The 20,363-nt window shown below is 31.4% G+C and overlaps 1 protein-coding gene and 1 pseudogene across 1 annotated transcript; both read right to left on the bottom strand.

Moving 5' to 3' along the window:
- Positions 1-672: 672 nt before the first annotated feature.
- LOC145332991 (5S ribosomal RNA) lies at positions 673-791 on the bottom strand (annotated as a pseudogene).
- Positions 792-1,281: 490 nt separating this feature from the next.
- Positions 1,282-19,160, bottom strand: stck (LIM zinc finger domain containing stck). Its single transcript, XM_080176020.1, has 11 exons — positions 18,171-19,160; positions 17,324-17,407; positions 16,702-16,853; positions 7,583-7,669; positions 6,451-6,598; positions 5,107-5,236; positions 4,460-4,561; positions 3,939-4,020; positions 3,360-3,467; positions 3,126-3,172; positions 1,282-2,376 (listed from the first exon to the last, which is right to left on the bottom strand). Exons 1-11 carry the CDS (start codon positions 18,214-18,216, stop codon positions 2,304-2,306), a joined length of 1,059 nt encoding a protein of 352 aa, XP_080032146.1. The 5' UTR covers positions 18,217-19,160; the 3' UTR covers positions 1,282-2,303.
- Between the last annotated feature and the right edge of the window lie 1,203 nt (positions 19,161-20,363).

Genomic DNA, 20,363 nt, shown 5'->3' with positions numbered 1-20,363 from the left:
ATAAAAACAGAAATATCTTGCCCTTGTTAGGCCAAAAAACACCTTCCTTTATTTCATCGTAGACATCTTTTATCCCATCCACCTCAAAGAACTCAATAAAAGAATATGGCCCAACAGGATGGACTTGAACAGAATTGATATACCTGACTTGCAGTTTCAATACATCTCTAGCAAACTTGACCCACTCTTGTATCCTTACTCATTGGTAACCTTTAATACCACTGATGTCAAATCCAATTGAAGTTTTCCTTATGAAAAAAGAAATGCCAGGAGTTAAGCCAAATTTACTCATAGCTGCACTTAGTGGGATTGGACCCAAATTCTAGCCAACAGACCCCCGTCCTCTAACCACTACACCACCAAGGCAAGTACAAAGGTTTTCAACCAAAACCGCACCTGGACAACCAACAGTGTTTGGGCAGGTGTGTAATTTGCTGGGATGAACAGCTGATTACCAACTAAATATATAATTATAAAAATGTAAATACTGCAAAAATAGTACACAAAACACTGTCACTAATATATCAAAATAAACTTTAGATATTCACAAAAACATATTTTCTGCTTTCCGGCAGCAAAAGCTGCTATTTCCTGGCGAAAAGCCTTGTATTGAGGGAGCAAAAAAAGAAGCAATCCACACGCCTTGGCTGCTCAAAACAAACCCAAATGTTGAGCCTATGACACCAATTATTCCCAGGTGTTCACCCATTCAAGTACTAACTTGGCCCAATGTTGCTTAATTTCAGTGATCAGATAAGAACTGGTGCTTTTAACATGGTATGGCTGTAGACAACCCTGGTGGACTGGTGCCTAAAACAAGCGCCTTAGACCACTCAGCCAAACTGCCTGTTGTACTGGCTGATGTTCAAATAAGAAAAATTGATCCTCTAATTTGATTTATTTAGCCTTGCTGTGTAATAGCAACAAACACCTGAAATATTTTTCTCCAGTGATTTTGTGATTTCAAAAGATTAAAAAAAATTGAAGAAAAAAATTCCTAAGAGGATAACGCCGTTCTTTTTTTAATTGATGTATTTCCTTTAAAAAATAAGAAGGCTGTTGACTTTTGAAAAAAATTACTATTTAATTTAATTTTAAGTTCAAATCTTGCAGCAAAAGAAAGAGAATGAAAGAGAGAGAGAGAGGGGGAGAAAAAAGGCCGATAAATTGAGGTCCATCCCAATTAATTATACACAAAATTACCCCTATTGTAGATAACATGAATTAGTGGTTGAAATGTTTGGACATTCGAAACACCACTATGAAAAAATAAAAAAATTATTATCATTTAAATTATTTATTGTTAATTAGCATTTGATATTAGATTTTTAAACAATTTTAAGACATTTTAAAAACAATTAATAACATTAACAACTTTGAAATATTTTCTTTCTCATTTTTCATAATATGATAATTAGGATAATTTTTTTCTTTAAAAAAAGATTCAACAGCTATTAAGAAGCAGAATAATAACAATTAGCACCAAATAATTAATACTTAGAGTATTTTAATATAATTATTTAATTTAGAAAACACTTTTATAATTTAGTAATTTAAGTTAGTCTTATTACACAAATAATATCAAAATATAGAATTTTATAAGCTTATTGACAACTAAGTGCAGTCATTATAATATTTATAAGGCAGTTATTCACAGAAAGCCGGATTATAATAAGAAAACTGACTAGTTTTTAGTTATACTTAAAAGATATTATAAAATATTGTAAATTGAAGGAGTTTTTAAAAGGCGACAAGTTATTGGTTTCATCAAACGCTTTGTTTATATCTAAGATACATAAATCTAAGATTAAGTTTTAGAATTGGACGTGTTTGCCATGTACTGAATGAAACACAAATGACAGAACGGGGCAGATAAATGTATTTACTTAAGATTTTGTTAAAAAAAATGAAAATAATGAAAAAAACTGTATCGTTTTACAAATTGTTTTTAGAAAAATATCAAATTTGATTTCTGTTTAGAGTAAGTTCTAATTTTGTTTTGGCCAGACATATTTATTTACAGGAAATTGCCACTTTTAGATTGTATTAGTTTTACAATATTAAATCACATTCAAATAGATTCTTAGAAAAGTTATTTTGCCTTATTTGTAAAGAATTTTTTAACATAGAAACTGTTTAAATTGTTTGAAAGATATACAATATACTATGGGTAAGACACTTAAGTAAAAAGATTAGAATAAACATCTAATTTGAAGAATAAGATATACAATTAATTTCTTAAAAGACATCTAACAAAAACATATAGTCTAGGACATCAATTTAGAGCTAGAGACATCCATTATCTACTGAGTTGATTGTGATAAATCTCTGGCGGCTTCTTGTTCGTGGTATTTCTTTAATCTTAATCTCAACTCCCTAAAGTAAGATCAAATTATATGAATTTATAAGCAGATAAACATAATGAAAAACATGAACGATTACAACCAATTAAATATCAAATATATTTTAGTTTTTTTTACAATTAGACGTTTTATATATTGAAATATCCCATGTTTTTTCTTCCAGAACAGAATGTAAAAGCCAGCTGTTTTTGAAATAAAAATTACATGGAGTATAGAAAACTGTCAGTAATATTACTTATTACTGATGCTAGTAGCTTCGGACTAACCCATCTTACAATTTGATTTTTTTTTTTTTTTAATTTACCTTAATATTATTGAGGATATACCTATCTACAACCCCGACACTCCAAACAAAAAAAAAATGCCTTTCCAAGACAAATACTTTATTGAAACTTGTTGAGTGGTTTGTCAATTTATTTAGATAACTTACAACACATCCATCAATATACACACAAATAAATATCCTATTCTATTTTCTAGATTTTTTTTACACATCTTTCTCCAGATAAATTATTTATCACATCGTATTATAAACAGCTTCCCGCGGTTTGAAAATTTACAGTTATAAGATTAACATAAGTTTTGTTAGCCCTGAGATGCAAAAGGCACCGGCTAACAAAACTGGTTTAATGTTGTATTCGCATGAAACATAATACGATACAATACTTTATTTTCAGTATAATTTAAAACCGGTTCTAAATAAGCGGACATTAATCGGTTTCGAAGCCAAGCCGGAAAATGAATTCTATTTCTGATGATTACCTGGGATATCTGTCATAACATTTCTTACAAACAGGTTTCAGATCAACCTACAAATTAATGGATAATTAATAGTTGAACACCAATCTAGTATATTATAGTCAGATGCCTTAGTGAGAGGGTAGTCAAGACTAGAAGTCGATATCTCAATCCTAGCTCCCATAGTGGCACCCGAAGTGGAAAATAAATGGGCGACAGGGGGCGGTGCTACCAAACCAACTATGGCCCAAGGTTTACCTCAAAAAATTTAGTTTTCAAGTTCATTTTCTGGTCGCAAGAGCTGCAGGCAAAATGGTTGACGCACCAGGCCTTGTTCAGCGCTGTGAACACGTCACTCTGGATCACCTGTAGGAATTAAAGGTTGCGTGATATTAGACAAATTGCGACACCATATGTAAATAATATTTACGAAGCTGTTTATAGTATCTATAAAAAAAATTACGTCATACAATACAAATGACCAATGATAGGTCAATACACAGACTAAATTACCAATGTCAGGACAGTATATATTTTAATTGAACAATGGAAGGCCAATATGACGTTATTTTTTAGGCACTATAAAAAGCTTCAGAGTTTATAAATATAGATAGATACATAGTCAGATTGTAAAGATTGCCGGATGGAAGTAAAATATTGGATGCTAAGAGTAAGCAAGAATAAATATTAGTTAAAGAGTATAATTAAGATTAATGTAAGTATTTTAAAAATATGTCTTTAACATGTTAAAATTGTAAATTTGAAAAACTTTTAATATAAAGACGACATCTTTAACAGTCTTCAAAGTGTAAAAAAGTTTGAAAATATCAAATATACCTGGTTACAAGTGTAGCAGAGATTTCCAAATAGTTGGTGATAATGTGTCTCACAATAAGCCAATCCTTTCCTCTCATAATGCCTAAAGAGAATGATAGATAATTATCAACATAAATAGATAGAAATATAGGAAAACAGATAGAAATATGATATGATATCAACCTAAGTGCTTTACCAGTCCTTCTCTCTTATAATGCCTAACTATATAGATATAATAGGAAAGAGCAGCTTCTATTTCATTTGAATAAAAGTAAAAAAACATTGAATTATTGATAAGTTTGAAGAATGATATATTGACACAAATAGTTTTGTTATGTTTATTTTCATGCTGTTACATAAAAAAGTTGTTGTAGTGTCTGTCTGCCTGCTTTCTCTCCATCCAGCTACTCATGTGATACCAATAAAGGAATTCTTCTATTATGGAATAAACAAAATGTGTAATTTATCTCCCTATCAATCTACCCATCTTTCTTCTATGTTCTAAATTGTAATTTATCTACAATTCTATCTTTCTTTATTACCTGTTACCCAGGAAAGGTTTCTCGCACTTGGCACAAACAAAATGTTCGACATGCCAATGTTTACCCAGAGCAGTGACAACTCTTTCTTCAATGGGTCGCCTGATTTTGGTTTAACATTATCATCAGAATAATAAAGTAACAGGATGTCTATCTGTCTGTGTGTTTGTACCGAAGGATCTCCCTAACCGCTCAACCAATCGGCTTCTCATAGGTCCCGGGAAGGTTTATAACTATTTTTTGGGAGGGTACCACCACCCTGCCTAGAGAAATCACAAAAAATCGAAAATTCTTAAAATTTACGTAGAGACCTTAACGCAACATTTAAAACAAACATTTAAAGTGCCACTAGAGACCTCTAGGGGTATAGCCGCTAGTATTATATAAAGTAGCATATAACTTACTTTGTCCGTCTGTCTGTACTGCTAAGTTTTCTACTATGCTACCATATGAAATAGGCTGGCGTCGTAACTCAGTGGTAACGAACTGAGTTAGGGAGGTGAGAGCTCGAGTTCAAGTCCCCATGTGAAAACTCGAATTTCTCAGTCGAAATACATTCACGCACTAAGAAACAATAGTTACACACACACACACATCAAATATGCTTCTGAATTTTAAAATGTTTAATAATGATATGAATAATGTTCCTGCAAGCTCCACAAATGGGTATCCCCATCTTGTCATGGCACTTCAGACAGTACAGCTCGTTCAACTCGTTGGCGGTGTACCCAGGTCGAGTCCGTACCTCCCTGGCACTACTTGTCAACTCTACTCCACAACCTAAGGATAAAGGATAGTTAATTAAAGTACCCAGGTCTAGTCTGCACCTCTCTGGCACTACTTGTCAACTCTACTCCACAACCTAAGGATAAAGGATAGTTAATTAAAGTACCCAGGTCGAGTCCGCACCTCCCTGACACTACTTGTCAACTCTACGCCACAACCTAAGGATAAAGGATAGTTAATTAAAGTACCCAGGTCTAGTCTGCACCTCCCTGGCACTACTTGTCAACTCTACTCCACAACCTAAGGATAAAGGATAGTTAATTAAAGTACCCAGGTCTAGTCTGCACCTCCCTGGCACTACTTGTCAACTCTACACCACAACCTAAGGATAAAGGATAGTTAATTAAAGTACCCAGGTCGAGTCCGCACCTCCCTGGCACTACTTGTCAACTCTACGCCACAACCTAAGGATAAAGGATAGTTAATTAAAGTACCCAGTTCGAGTCCGCACCTCCCTGGCACTACTTGTCAACTCTACGCCACAATCTTAGGATAAAGGATAGTTAATTAAAGTACCCAGGTCTAGTCCGCAACTCCCTGGCACTACTTGTCAACTCTACGCCACAACCTAAGGATAAAGGATAGTTAATTAAAGTACCCAGGTCTAGTCCGCACCTCCATGGCACTACTTGTCAACTCTACTCCACAACCTAAGGATAAAGGATAGTTAATTAAAGTACCCAGGTCTAGTCTGCACCTTCCTGACACTACTTGTCAACTCTACTCCACAACCTAAGGATAAAGGATAGTTAATTAAAGTACCCAGGTCTAGTCTGCACCTCCCTGGCACTACTTGTTAACTCTACACTACAACCGAAGGATAAAGGATAGTTAATTAAAGTACCCAGGTCTAGTCTGCACCTTCCTGACACTACTTGTCAACTCTACTCCACAACCTAAGGATAAAGGATAGTTAATTAAAGTACCCAGGTCTAGTCTGCACCTCCCTGGCACTACTTGTTAACTCTACACTACAACCGAAGGATAAAGGATAGTTAATTAAAGTACCCAGGTCTAGTCTGCACCTTCCTGACACTACTTGTCAACTCTACGCCACAACCTAAGGATAAAGGACAGAAAATTACATCTTAGATACTATATACATACTAATGAACACTTTAAGCGCATGTATCTATTCGCATTATATAAATATTAAATCAAATGGCACTTTAGACAGATGGAACTATCTATCTATAAATATGTATTACCTGTACAATTAAAATGATAAGGATGATAGACTTCTCCTCTAAACCTCAATGGGTCTCCATCTATAGAACTATGGCACTTTTGGCACATGTATTTGCCCATTCCGTCGGCCTTTACTCGGGCATTGCATTCATGGCACAAGGCACGACCCTAAAATTAAAGAAAATTTGGAGATACGGAAACTGTCATGTGTGACTTCATATAAATACGTCTAAATGCATATTTTTTATGGGTTTCGTTTCATTCTTCTCCTCTCATCCTTCCTTTTTAGACGCATTTTTATGACATCACACATGACACTTTCCGTACCTTCTAAAAATTTCAATATTTGAAAAAATATTTTTAACTTAATAGAAGGATGACAACATTTATAAGTAGAGGAGAGTAAAAGCAGTGTATACATTTTGGATTAGACTCAAACAAAACAAAAAATACACAATTACAGGAAAATACAGCCGCTAGAAGCAGCCCTACTAGTTTTGTTAATAAATTTACATATAAAGTACAAAAACAAGCAATTACAGAGCAGAGATGGGTTTTTAATAAATGCCGCGTTTTTTCGACAATTTTTTGGACATTGATTGATTGAACAACTTAAATCCATTTTCGCTGCATATTTATTAATGCATCTTTTTAGATCTGTATTAGACATTATACAAATGGCCAAAATAATAATTTTAAAATTTTGAATTCTAAAGTTATATACTGTGTTGAAGACCTTATTTCATCTTGAAGATCAATGCCCCGTACGATTTTAACAGAGTGTACAACTTGAGAATTCAAAATTTTAAATTATTATTTTAGCCATTTATATAATGTCTAACACAGCTCTAAAAAGATGCATTAATAAATATGCAGCGAAAACGGATTTAAGTTGCATTAGACATTATACAAATGGCTAAAATAATAATTTTAAAATTTTGGATTCTTATGTTGTATACTTTGTGTTGAAATCCCATCGTCTTCGTTCAATCAATCAATGTCTAAAAAATTGTCGAAAAAACGCGGCATTTATTAAAAACCCATCTCAGTGTCGACTCATGCCGACATATTTTTTTTGTATAAAAAAGTCGTCGTTTCAGTTGAGTAATAAAATGACTTAACTAATTGTGGATTTAAATCATTAAATTTTACCTGATTTTTAATGAATCCCAGATCAGCTAACTCTTTGTGGCACATCTCACATGTGAAACAATCTGCGTGCCAGGTGGCTTGCATGGCCTGAAATAAAATCAAACATACAGTCTTTTCAAATAAAAAAAGGTTAAAGATGGCTGTCCCAAAACGCTTAGTAAAAAGGTGATTTTCTCGGTTGCTATATAAGATAAACTAGCGGATGCACTCTTAGCATCTAGAGGCTCCGTATTTGAAGAAGGAAAGTGCAGAAAAATACCTTAAAATCATCTCAAGACTTTAAAAATGAAATATCCTAAAACCAACCCGGAACCTAGTGAGGCTTACCTAAAATACAATACCCAATCAATCCAGTAATTATTAGGATATTAAGCTTCAGACAAAAACCTAAATACTTTATGCAAAAGTATATTTTTTTAATTTTTTTTGTTAAGACAAATTACTGAGGTACAGACTTTTTGAGGAAAATTTATTTTCAAGCGGACATTCCTGTCATGCTTAAAAAAAATTTTACACAAGAGCGGAAAAATAACACTTTTGTACAGTTTGACGTATTTCATTTGAATGTCCAAAAATTAAAGGAAATATTATTTCCTAAAATCTGAACAATTTACTGTCGTTTTGTGTTAAAAAATTAGGATAAAGTTACTTTTTAATGTGCTTGGTAATATCTGATATTATATAACCAAATGAATCTAAATTTTACAAAATTTAGGAAAAGAAATTTAAAAAAAAAGCATATAAGTAAATTGAAATTAGAATTTTTCCCCCGCTTATATGATTTGAAAATAAATGAAAAACTTTAAAATATCAATTAAAATTGTTAAAGTTGTATTTGACCTTCTAAAACTTAAGTGTAGGTAAACTGCAGGGATGTTAGAACTGTTTGAGAAAAAATCTAAAATGATTGTATACTGTCCTTATTTAAATTAGATTGAATCTATCTCAATATTTTACCTCTTTAAAACTACACTTACATTAAATAAAACTTCTAGGTATGTTAATATACCATTTAATGCTGTTCTTATAATGACACTATAGAATTATATCCTTTTTCCATGTAGAAAAATATATTTAACTTTCCATACAGTAATTATTTTAACTTTCCCTGAAGTGACGCTTTCAAAAATACAACTAACAAATTGTGAATGCAAAAATATCATTTCAATGACTTGTACATCATGTACTGATATCTATAAAAGTTGTAAGTCTTATTTTTGTCCGACTGACAGTCTGTTAGTTCTATAGGGTTAAGAAAATTATTTATGTCATTTTTGCTTTTTAGGATACCTAATAACCTTTTATTGTCGTAGCTACTCTAAAAACAAAGGAATGTCCGTAAGTTCATCACTACTTATATAAGTAGGCTACACCATATCATTTAATCCTTCTTGTTTATCGACAGAGTCAAGAATTCAAACAGAAAAAAAATGTTGAAAATCTAAAAATAAGTTTTATCTAATAAATTATTATTAACATCCTAAAATTTATTTTTTCTATTTTTCTGAGATAAGTTTTAATATTTTATAATTTGTGAACTACATAAGGCATAAGTGTACTTAATAAAAGAATTGCAATTCTGAAAGTAATTTTAAGCAGTCAAAAATCATTTGATTTTTTAAATGAACAATTACAAGACCTCTTTTGTTCTAAAAATCACAATTTCTCAAAATTTTCTTTTTTATTTTCAAGTTTTAAAAAGAGACTTTTGCTCTTCATTATGTTTAAAATAAGAAAATAGAAGGAAGGTTGAAAGAAGGTATAGTTATTTATTGCATCGTATTATAAACAGTTTTCCGCGGATAAAAAATGTACAATTATAAGATTAAAACTGGTTTTAATATTATGATTGTATATTTTTATATTCGTAGAAAACTGGATATAATACATGATGCATGATGCATGATACATGATAAATGATAAATGATTATTCAGTCTGGCTGAGAACCGGTTCTTATCCACCGGATATTAATCGGTTTCAAAGCCATACTGAAAAAAAAAAATAACAAGCTACTAAATTATATTAGGCATGAAATAAACTTTTAAATTTTTGGGCAAATCATTAGTTTTTCTTTCTTCACGGTGTGCTCTGCAAACTGTATAGTTATGTAAAAATTAACAAGATATCTGTCTATCTGTAAGTATCTATCTCTGTGTAACCAATATGTTCTCTTTACAGTGAAGCTTCTGATAGATTCAAGGAAATTTTAAAAATATTTTGGGTAAGGTTACCTCCCAACAGAAATCACTCCTAGAAAAATTTACTAATTGTTTTAAAATTAAAATTAGAGGATCGACTTCCACTCTTCTCCTTTCCTGCCCCTAAAGGCCTCTAAAGTAAATAGCTTCTATATAACTTTGGCCTGGCAAATTAATAAAAATTGGTAAAATGTTATCTAAGAGATACAGGTATAGAACAATGAATGAACATTAAATTAATCCTTCCTGCCTGCTTCTTTGTCTGTATAATTATACTACTAGTTGATAGTAAACAAGGATGACAACATCCATAAAAGCGAAGCTCTGAAATGGAAGGACAAACGGACATTAAGACTTGTATAATGTCAGAACTGAATAATCAAAATGCGAATGTATAAGAATCAAAGCAAAATTGTAAGTAAATTTGTTGAAAAACTGCTTGATACAGGACAATGATTATGGACATACTTACATTTTTAGGACTTGATTATAGAGTTGCTTCGCTTTTAATATTGTACTTTGTTATCCTAGGAATCAGTATACCAAAAATCAGACCAATCAGATAATTAGGTCACATACAAATTTGTTGTTAAAAATGTAAAAAAAATCAACATGTTTAAAATGGACGTACGGACATTCTGGTAATGATTATAGAGTTGCTACGCTTTCTAACTCGTACCTAACTATTACAGGAATCGCCATGCAAAATTTGAAATCGATAGGACAATTATAACATGCCTAAATTAACGAAAAAAGCTATTTAAAAAAGTAAAAAAATCAACATGTTTAAAATGGACGTACGGACATTTTGGTAATGATTATAGAGTTGCTACGCTTTCTAAATCGTACCTAACTATTACAGGAATCACCATGCAAAATTTTAAATCGATAGGACAATTATAACATGCCTAAATTAACGAAAAAAGCTATTTAAAAAAGTTAAAAAATCAACATGTTTAAAATGGACGTACGGACATTTTGGTAATGATTATAGAGTTGCTACGCTTTCTAAATCGTACCTAACTACTAAAGGAATCACCATGCAAAATTTGAAATCGATAGGACAATTCTAACATGTCTAAATTAACGAAAAAAGCTATCCGTTACGGACGTACGGACGTACGGACGTACGGACGTACGGACGGACGGACCGACCCTAATTATAGAAAAGCTTCGCTTTTAATAATTGGGGAAAGAAGGTTTGCTGATTTATAACACCTTTTAAAATAAGTAAATTTCTAAATTCTACATATATTAGATACTAAAGTTTATTTTCATCAGGAAATTTGCATCAAATAAAAATTTTCAGAGGATTTTGACTACATAAGGCTAATCTGAATTTCTAATTTTTCTAACAGAATTGAAAGCACATAAAATTTGAGTTTAAAACAAGGCCAAAATAAACAAACAACTGTTTGGAGAAGGGTGCAGTTTCGAGGTTTTGGGTGCTAAGCTTATCTTTAAATCTATTTCAAGTTATTTTTAAATGAACATTTTGAAACTACAAATTAAAGGTTATTGGAATGAATTATACATTGAAGCAATTTATAGGGCTTTTAAAAAATAACGTCATACAATACAAATGACCAATAATAGGCCAGTATACATTTTACTATTGGCCAGTAAAAATGTATATTGGCCTATCATTGGTCATTTGTATTGCATGACGTCATTTTTTAATTTAAGCTGCTCCATACTCTTTAAAATAAATTATAATCTTTTTACAGGAACCCAGTAATAGTGTCTGACTATGACGTCAGAAAAAATTAACAATTAACCAATGAGAGATCGCTATATATTTTACCATTGGTCAATTACAGTGAATACTGGCTTCTCATTGGTTAATTGTTATTTTTTTCTGACGTCATAGTTCGACACTTTTACGAGGTTCTTTTTACAGATACTTTCTAACATTACTTTTAATATTTTAATCTACATATAACCTTATTCTCAGGGATTTGAATGTTTTTTTTTTCTTGATAAATGAAAACAAAGCAATAAAATTTTAATTTAAAGATCTTTAATTTTCTGAATTAAAAATATAAATAAAATTATTTTTACTAGAAATTTTTTTAAGCTAGAATATTTTATTCAATTTTTTAAAATTTTAGCCTTAAGTGTACAATGCATGTCCCATCCAAATTTTCTATTTGTCAAAGTCATGTTTTTTAAGAATTATGAGGTAAGGTGTAATTCTAAGGTACAAGTTACAATATCAGAGTAAGATGCTATCAATTCCAAGAATTAAAGATGTTTTTGAAAGTTTGACAGGAAAAAACTACTAAAAATTTTGTTTCTTTATTTGCTTTATGACATAAAAATGTCAATGTTTTAAAGATAAGGACTTTTATTGTAGTTTTATTTTGACAATAAATGATAATTGTACTATTTATTTGTATAGTATTTTTCAATGCATAAAAAAGAAATTATCTAAAAAAAGACAACACCAAAGATTTTAAAATCAATTTCTCACGCCACAGAATGGGTCTGGTAGCCGGCTTAGAATTAATGCAAACTTTAAAAAGTTAAAAGCTGCTTATAGCATCTAATTGGCCTTTGAAGCTTTAAAATGTCCAAAAAAAGTGTTGCTTTGCGAAGCTCTTTATATAGCCTATAAAAAAATTACGTCATACAATTCAAATGACCAATGATAGGTCAATTCATAAATTAAATTACCAATGGCAGGCCGGAGTACATTTTAATTGACCAATGGTAGGGCAATATGACGTCATTTTTTATAGGCACTATAAAAGGCTTTTTTCTGCATATGATTAACTTACACAATTAAAACAGCTATTTTTGCTAAAATTCGCCCGGCTGCTGCAGTTTACTTTTAAAAACGGCTGCAGAATGCTGCTTATGCGGCTGCCGCACCTTGGATATACACACGTACATATATGACATACATGCATGCATGATTTTGTAATGAGTTTATTTTGTAATAAGATATATGTTCCTTTATTTATAAATGCCATTGAATAAATATTTGTAGATAGCCATTAGATAATGATTTAGGAGCTATAGCTTCTCTATAATCAACTTATTAGTTTTTATATTGTATACACAGTTTCATTACTTGTCAGTGCCTTTAAACATTTTTGTATTGTTTAGCTATTAGTTCCTTTAAATGAGAATACAAATATTATATGATGCTTTAGAATCTATAACCAGCTAAATAAATGCAAATAATATTTAAATTATTTTTTTTGCCAAATTATTGCGAATTTAAATTGCTATTTCCTATATATTAAAGTAGTTTGATGTATTTATGTGCTAGTTATGTATTAGATCTAATAAAAAATCTAGTATAGGTTAGTTAAATCGAAATATTATTACTTGGATGTTGCACTAAATTTTTATGTACTCTAATAAAGTAATTCTCACAGTTGGATAAAATAACGATACCCTCAATCCTAGATACATAAATTGACGACAAATTTTCCCCTGTCAATATATCCATGTATTCTTTATCCATTGATAGTTTATAATTTCATGTTTTGAGGGTATTGAATGCAATGCGTTATTTGACTTATATCTTTATACTTTAAAATTAATCCTAGTTTGTCCTGTTTTATCATTACACATCTATTATTCTAGAAAATCTCCAAGATCTAAAAATGTTGCAGCAAAAGAATTTTTATGTGGGTGAACTCAACAATAAAATTGTTACCACAAAATGTTAAAATAGTTATTTATAGCATCGTAGTAAAGACAGCTTTCATCGGATATTAAAATTTAAAAAATAAGATTTAAACGAGTTTTGTTAGACCCGAGGGGCCAAAGACTCAGGCTAACAAAACTGATATTAAATTTATGATTTTTATTTTAATATGAATTGAAAATAGTCTGTATGCTATACATGATTTTTCAGTATGGCTAAGAACCGGTTCTAATCCAGCGAATATTGATCGGTTTAGACGCCATACTAGAAATATATTTTTACTAGCTTAATTTCTTTTTATTTTAATAATAGTAATAGGATGTTTGTATGTCATTAAATATATAGAGAATTTTTGTCTTTTGATAACAAAAGACATAAAAATTTTAGCCTTTTATTTTGCTCCAATAAAATATTTTTTATTTTGCATAAACATTTACAATAACATGTTCATGTTTAGCATTGCACATTTTTTTTCCTTCACAAATTTTATATTTTGCACAAATTTTGGCAAAAAAAATTCACTCATCTTTTCAGTTTTAGATATTACTGGTATAGTTCAAAGAATAAGTCAATGTCTTTAACAAGGATGACAGCATCCATGAAAGTGGTACTCAAAAAACTCGTCATAAAAATTTCAAACTTTACATAATTATTTCCTTATAAATATCTTACAACTTTAAAACTCTATAATTTCAGATCGGTTAGATCGGTTGTACGTCAATTTTAACATGTTGAGTTGTAAGCTTTTATTGGTACCTAACATCTTACTTTTTATGTTTATTCTGATATCTTCATTCAGGCAATATTGCAAAAACATATGAATATTCATTTGGTTAGATATCTTAATGAATCTCTGCTGCTTCAAAAGTTCAAATACCGACACTCTATAATTTCAATGCTTGTTTGATCGAACTTCTGATTTATTAAGCTCCTCCATTATTAATGATATCATTCTTGTTGTAACAAAGACAAAGAAGCTCTCTATAGTGCCTATAAAAAAATGACGTCATACAATATAATTAACCAATGATAGGCCAATTCACAGACTAAATTACCAAGTGCAGGCCAGTATACATTTTAATTAACCAATGACAGGCCAGTATGACGTCATTTTTCCTGTTGTAACAAAGCAGGATTTATGTCTCATGCTCTGTTTCACAGGAAAATGCAGCTGTGTTAGTGTAGATTTAACTCATTTTTTTAACATTTTTGTTTCTGTGTTCTTATTCTGTAATGCTTAGGTTTCTTCATATTTGTCAGAAGAAGGTTTGAGTTAGAGTCTATTATTGCAGGGATCTAAAGGGATAAGACAATAACTGATAAATTGACGTACAGGTACAATGATGATACAAAAAATTGTTCCTATGTAGATTACAATTAGTCGTTGAAACGTTTGGACACTCAAATTACAGAAATAACCAATCCAAATTCAATAAAAGTCCCCAAAGTTGTTAAGCCAACGAATTAGAAAACGTTATTATAATACTTTGGGGACTAGTGTACTAAACAGCACAATATCCCCTCCCGCCCTGATATTTGTACTATTAACTGGTTTTTGAATGGCAGATTTTGAACCATTATAATCATTGGAAAATAATAGTAAATCGTTAGATGAAACTTGAAATAGCTACTTTCCAAAATTAAAAGTCATAACCATCAAGTTAATTGTTATGGAATACTCTATCCTTGTTTTCATTTGTGTCATGTCTATTATACATGTGTCCTCTAGAAAACATGAAAATTAATTATACAAACATAAAAAGACTGCAGTTACACTACATTTATTGCAGATTAATAGAGTTTGCAATTAGAGTTGCCTTCAACATTTTTGCAAGATTTTTAACTGAGGAATTCATTGCATGTCAAGATATTTTTTTCCTTCATATATTAAATATTAAATCATATATTATACAAAATATTTATTAACTTTTCAAAGTTATTTATTGCTATTTGATAAAATATTGTTATTTCATATTTTTGTACTTTATGTTTGTCTAAAAAACAATAAAAAAACTTATTTTTTTCATTTTTATCTCATTTCTGGTATCACAGCCGTATTAAAAATATTTTGAACATTTGTATAATATAATAAAAGAGTTTTGATTGTTCTAAATTTCCTGTCTATTGAAAATCCTATTACAAGTCCAAAAATGGTCATTTGCTTTTTGCACTATGTTGTTTCAATTTGCAAACCTTGTTAAGTTTAATTATTGTTTTAAAAATTAGATTTATTCATCAACATAGATCTAGGGAACATTACTTATTTTTTTGGGATAGGTTATCTCAATTCTCACAAGAGAAAAATCCAACCACTCATTTTTTTTATTTCTTATTTTTAAAATAAAAGTTAAATATACTAGATCTTACCAGAACCCCTAAAAAACTTGCACTGTCAAAAACTAAATTACAGATACCTTCTTAAAATCATAATTAAGAGCTTAAATAAATTTTAAAATATCTTATATATAAAAATTGTAAGTAGTGTTAGGTAATAAATCAAGTATATATGTTTACTTTAAGTAATCTGATAACTCATGATACAATAATTTATGCTTTGCTTGGCTTATATGTGTGTGGATCTTCACAGGAAGGGAGGGGATATTGAGCTATTTATTACTCTAGTCCCCAAAGTTTCATAACAACGTTTTCTTATTCGATGGCCTAACAACTTTTTTGAATTTTGAATTTCAAAGTTGAGTATCAAAACGTTTCAATCACTAATTTTAACCTACAGAGGTGGTAATTTTGTGTATCTTCATTGGGGATGTACATCAATATATCGGCCATTTTCTTATCCCTTTAGATCCCTGGTATCTTAAACAGGACCTGGCAGCCGCAAATTCGTTTTAGGCAACAAAGCTGTGGCTCGGTTGCGTTTTGAGAATAAAGAAATGAAAGGTTACGGCTGCAGTTTCATGTTTTTTTAGCGGCTTTGATTGCTAAGAAAAATACATGCAGTTGAAGACTGTTAAAATTAGACTTAAAATTGGCCGCAAAATTCATCAAAAATTTTTACATGTACATTCACTCAATCCTTTTTTATCCCCCCCCCCCCCTCCTCCTCATCATATTTATCTATTTTTGATCCTTATGGGACATTATTTCTGCGGGGCTCTTTTAACCATTACTGAACTAAACCCAACATAAAAAATACGTTATTGTGAGATTCATTTGTGATTCAAATATAAAACCATCCGGTATAACTTATCTTTTTCTAAATCTATGTAATTTTTTATTTTGCAATCTATATATTCCTTACCTTGATGACCCTACCAACGATAAACTCTCCACACTTTTGACAGCATGGAGCAAAAAGAACATGGAAGTCATGTTCACAATATTTTCTTCCCTCAAACTCATAGAAGATTCCATCTGGGAAAGGGCGAAAACATTGGGCACATACGAAACACTACAAATAAAATTTCGTGGATTTTTTCATATTTTAGTTTGGAAGATTTTTTAGAAAATTTTGTGCTTTACTTAATATCACATAGTGGCTACATCTCAAGTCTCTAAGGACTTTTAATCTATAGGTAATTTTGCTATAGATTTTTATAGAACTGGCTCCTAGGATTGAAACATATTAAGAAGCTTTGACATTCATTATATAAAAGTAAGAGGATCTCTGTCTGTTTTAGTGTATGTGTGTAGCCCTCCTTTACAATGTAGCTTCCCATATAGGTCCGGGGAAGGTTTATAACTATTTTTTTTTAGAGGGGGTGGGGATTTATTTTTCCCTATGAACTAAAATAAAAAATGGGAGGGGGAAGAATTCAACCCCGAACCACTAGAAGTGCCCCTAGAAGGTGCGTAGCCGCTAGTTGGCTAATAAAGAAACTTATATAAAAGTTATGGTCCAAAAAATCCACGGTATTTTTCCTGTGAATGATATAGCTCTCCGTTACTGTTGACAATCTTGGCTTTCGGCTGGAACCCGTTATCACAGCGAGCACAAACCGCCGTGTCTAATTAACGTTAAAACGGTGTCTTCATACTGTTAAACAGAAGAAATATTGAAAATACCTAATATGTGGAATGAAGTAAAAGTTAAGTATACTTATTAGCTATGATAAGATACAATTTTTATGAACCTAGTAATAGTGTCTAACTTTTTATCTCTGTGACGTAACAAAAATCCATCTCTTTTTTAGGGGTTTCCTTTCCCACCTCCCCTCTCATCCTTCGATTTTTGTTACGTCACAAAGAAAAAAAGTTAGACACTATTACTAGGTTCAATTTTTATGCATATCTATTTGAGAGAAAGATTAATCTAATATGTGCTTGAACCTTCTTTATAACGTCTGTGAATTTCAGGTGACTTCTTACTTATATTGCTTAAATTATTATTCTCTGATCCTGGATACAACGTTGAGAAACAGTTCGTTTTATGTTCTTTTTTATCTATGATATTATTAAATTCCATTTTATAAAGTAGTAAGCTTTTTTGTCTGTAGCAAAGAATCTCCCTAACCGCTGAATAGATATGCTTCTCCTTTACAGTAAAGCTTCTTTATGGCCCAGGGAAGGTTTTTAACTATTAAGGGGAGGGTATTCAAAAAATTAACCCACTTCCCCCCAAAAAGTACCTAAATATTTATTTTACTTTTTCTTTTGAAACTAAAATAAAAAATGAAAGGGTTACCTCTAGGGGCTATAACCCTCGTTCTATATACTTCACTACCTATGAGCATATTTGTCTCAGTTTTTAGTATGAAGACACACACGCACCTAGGTTCATGTTCATTCCGCCCGGATCCCGTCCCAACGGTGCCATCTAGCGAGTAATTTTCACACTAATATTTCACTTCTAGTCACTTTGTACTAAGGTTTACAGTTTATTCAGTCTAATTATGACAGGTGTCACTTCTGATTTATTCTTATTCTGAAAAACAAAGAATGATTAAATCCTATTTTGGTTTGATTGTCCATAAAAATTTTGCTAACCAATGAACTAATGGAAGCTTTGTAATAGCTTTTTCTGTGATTTTAGGCTTTATCATTCTAATTTTAAACTTAGGGATGGTTTTAGGCTGTTTTATACCTTCCCATTTTATTTCCAAAGCCCCTAAAAAGGCAGAAATAACATTGGCCTGGTGCATGGATGGAAATGGCATTGGACGAATAACTTTATATAATCTTTTTGTTTTAAAAATAAGATAACAATTCCAATATAAAAAAGAAGGTTGACCGGTGCCGATCTGTATGTCAGTTTAATTCTTGGCCCAAACTCTCCCCACATGGGTAGTGGTACTCTCTTTGAGGGGCCTTTCGAACCTTCACTTAACCTAACCTAATATAAACTCATAATTACGTTTATCCTATTACAAAATTGAAGAAATTTGATCTGGGGGTACATTCCTAAATACATTTTTAATAACAATGATTAAATTTTACTCATATAACTAGTATTTTAATTTAAAAGTAAAATAAAGTCTTAATAATCACAATTTCACTGCAAGGTAGATTCACTAAACTTAACAACACACATTTTTAATATTTCTCTTCTAATTTTGTATATAAATAAATATATTGTTCATAATCACAAAAGCATTATACACTAATTTTTCATAATTTTTAGTGGTTGGGACTTTCCTTAACCCTATAATAATTACGTCATACACAAGAAGGTAAAAAATTCTAAACATATGGGCTCAGCTGCTGCTATATGTGGTCACTTGAGCTTGTGTGTGTGTGTGCGTGATCTCTCTCTGCTGTGGGTTTACATTACAACAAGTTAAGTCACATTATAAAATCTCCTTTCCCTTCACTGTGTGTGTAGAGTAGTTGGGCCTGCCTGCACAGTGCATAGCTTACTAAAGGCAAGCTGGGCTGTTGATGCATGTACTGTACCGTTCACCCAAGAACAGCCGTCTTTGACGTACCGTAACGCCTGAGCCCGTGCTGATGACTGCATGAATGAAGTACCATGCCGCCTTACACTGCCTGAATTAAGAACTTATTTATTATTTCAAAGAACTGTACATATGAAATTTTGATGATATATGGTTAAAACACAGCAATGATTGTAATTATAAGGTTTTTGGTACAAAAACTCACATACATAAGTACATAAAAAAAAGTTTAAAACATACTGTCCTTTTAGAGACACTGCTTGAAAAGATGTACCGTCCCGTTTTATCTTGGTCGATGACAAATTAATTCCACGCTGTATCACGGGATGGGGGCGTGATTGAAATATGTAGTATACTCCTTTGATTAAACTCAATTTACGGGTTTTTATATAATTGCAACGTAGTTATAAGACTTTTGGTAGCAATAAATTGAGACGTTGGGTATCCCTCTAACTGAACCGATTTTTGATTAGTCAACGGTCTAAATTTGTCTCGGCCAGGATATGATTAAAAGCCTAAATCGGCCAAGGAATAGCCGAGTACAATATTTTTAAACTTAAAAAATTAAAAATAAAGAGCTAAATGATTTATTGTGTCTTTCTCTTTTTATCGACAGACGCACTTGGATATATTATTTTCATAATTAATTATATGTATTTCCCATGTTAACGTCACCTTATGTGTAAATTTGGTGAGCCACAGTATTGAGTAGCGTTGTTAAGTTAGGATGGAAGAATTTTGTAATGAAAGCAAAAGTGGGGTAGAGGATAAGGGATGGGGTAAAACAGGTTATCATAATGTTTTATTTTCTTGACTTTAAGTTAAACTCTATCTTTATCTTTGCATGGGGTTTACGAAAGGAAGGGGGGTAAAGGAGGTGAAATGGGTGTAAGATTGAACAACAACATTTCTGCTCTGCTCACAACATCACCCCAAAGCTCGTATAGTTCGGGATGGGACAATTTGTTATTGTATCAGGGGGGTGGGGAGGCATTTTCACGGAGAAATATAGCTAAAAGAGGGATTTTCTACCCCCCTCTCAAGAGCTACCCATAAACGTAAAGTTGTC

Source organism: Acartia tonsa, chromosome 11 (genome assembly GCF_053477335.1).
Source record: "Acartia tonsa isolate MP-2025a chromosome 11, ASM5347733v1, whole genome shotgun sequence".
NCBI classification, from domain to species: Eukaryota; Metazoa; Arthropoda; class Copepoda; order Calanoida; family Acartiidae; genus Acartia; species Acartia tonsa.
The sequence above is the reverse complement of the archived record's forward strand: the minus strand, read 5'-3'. Positions and strand labels throughout refer to the sequence as shown.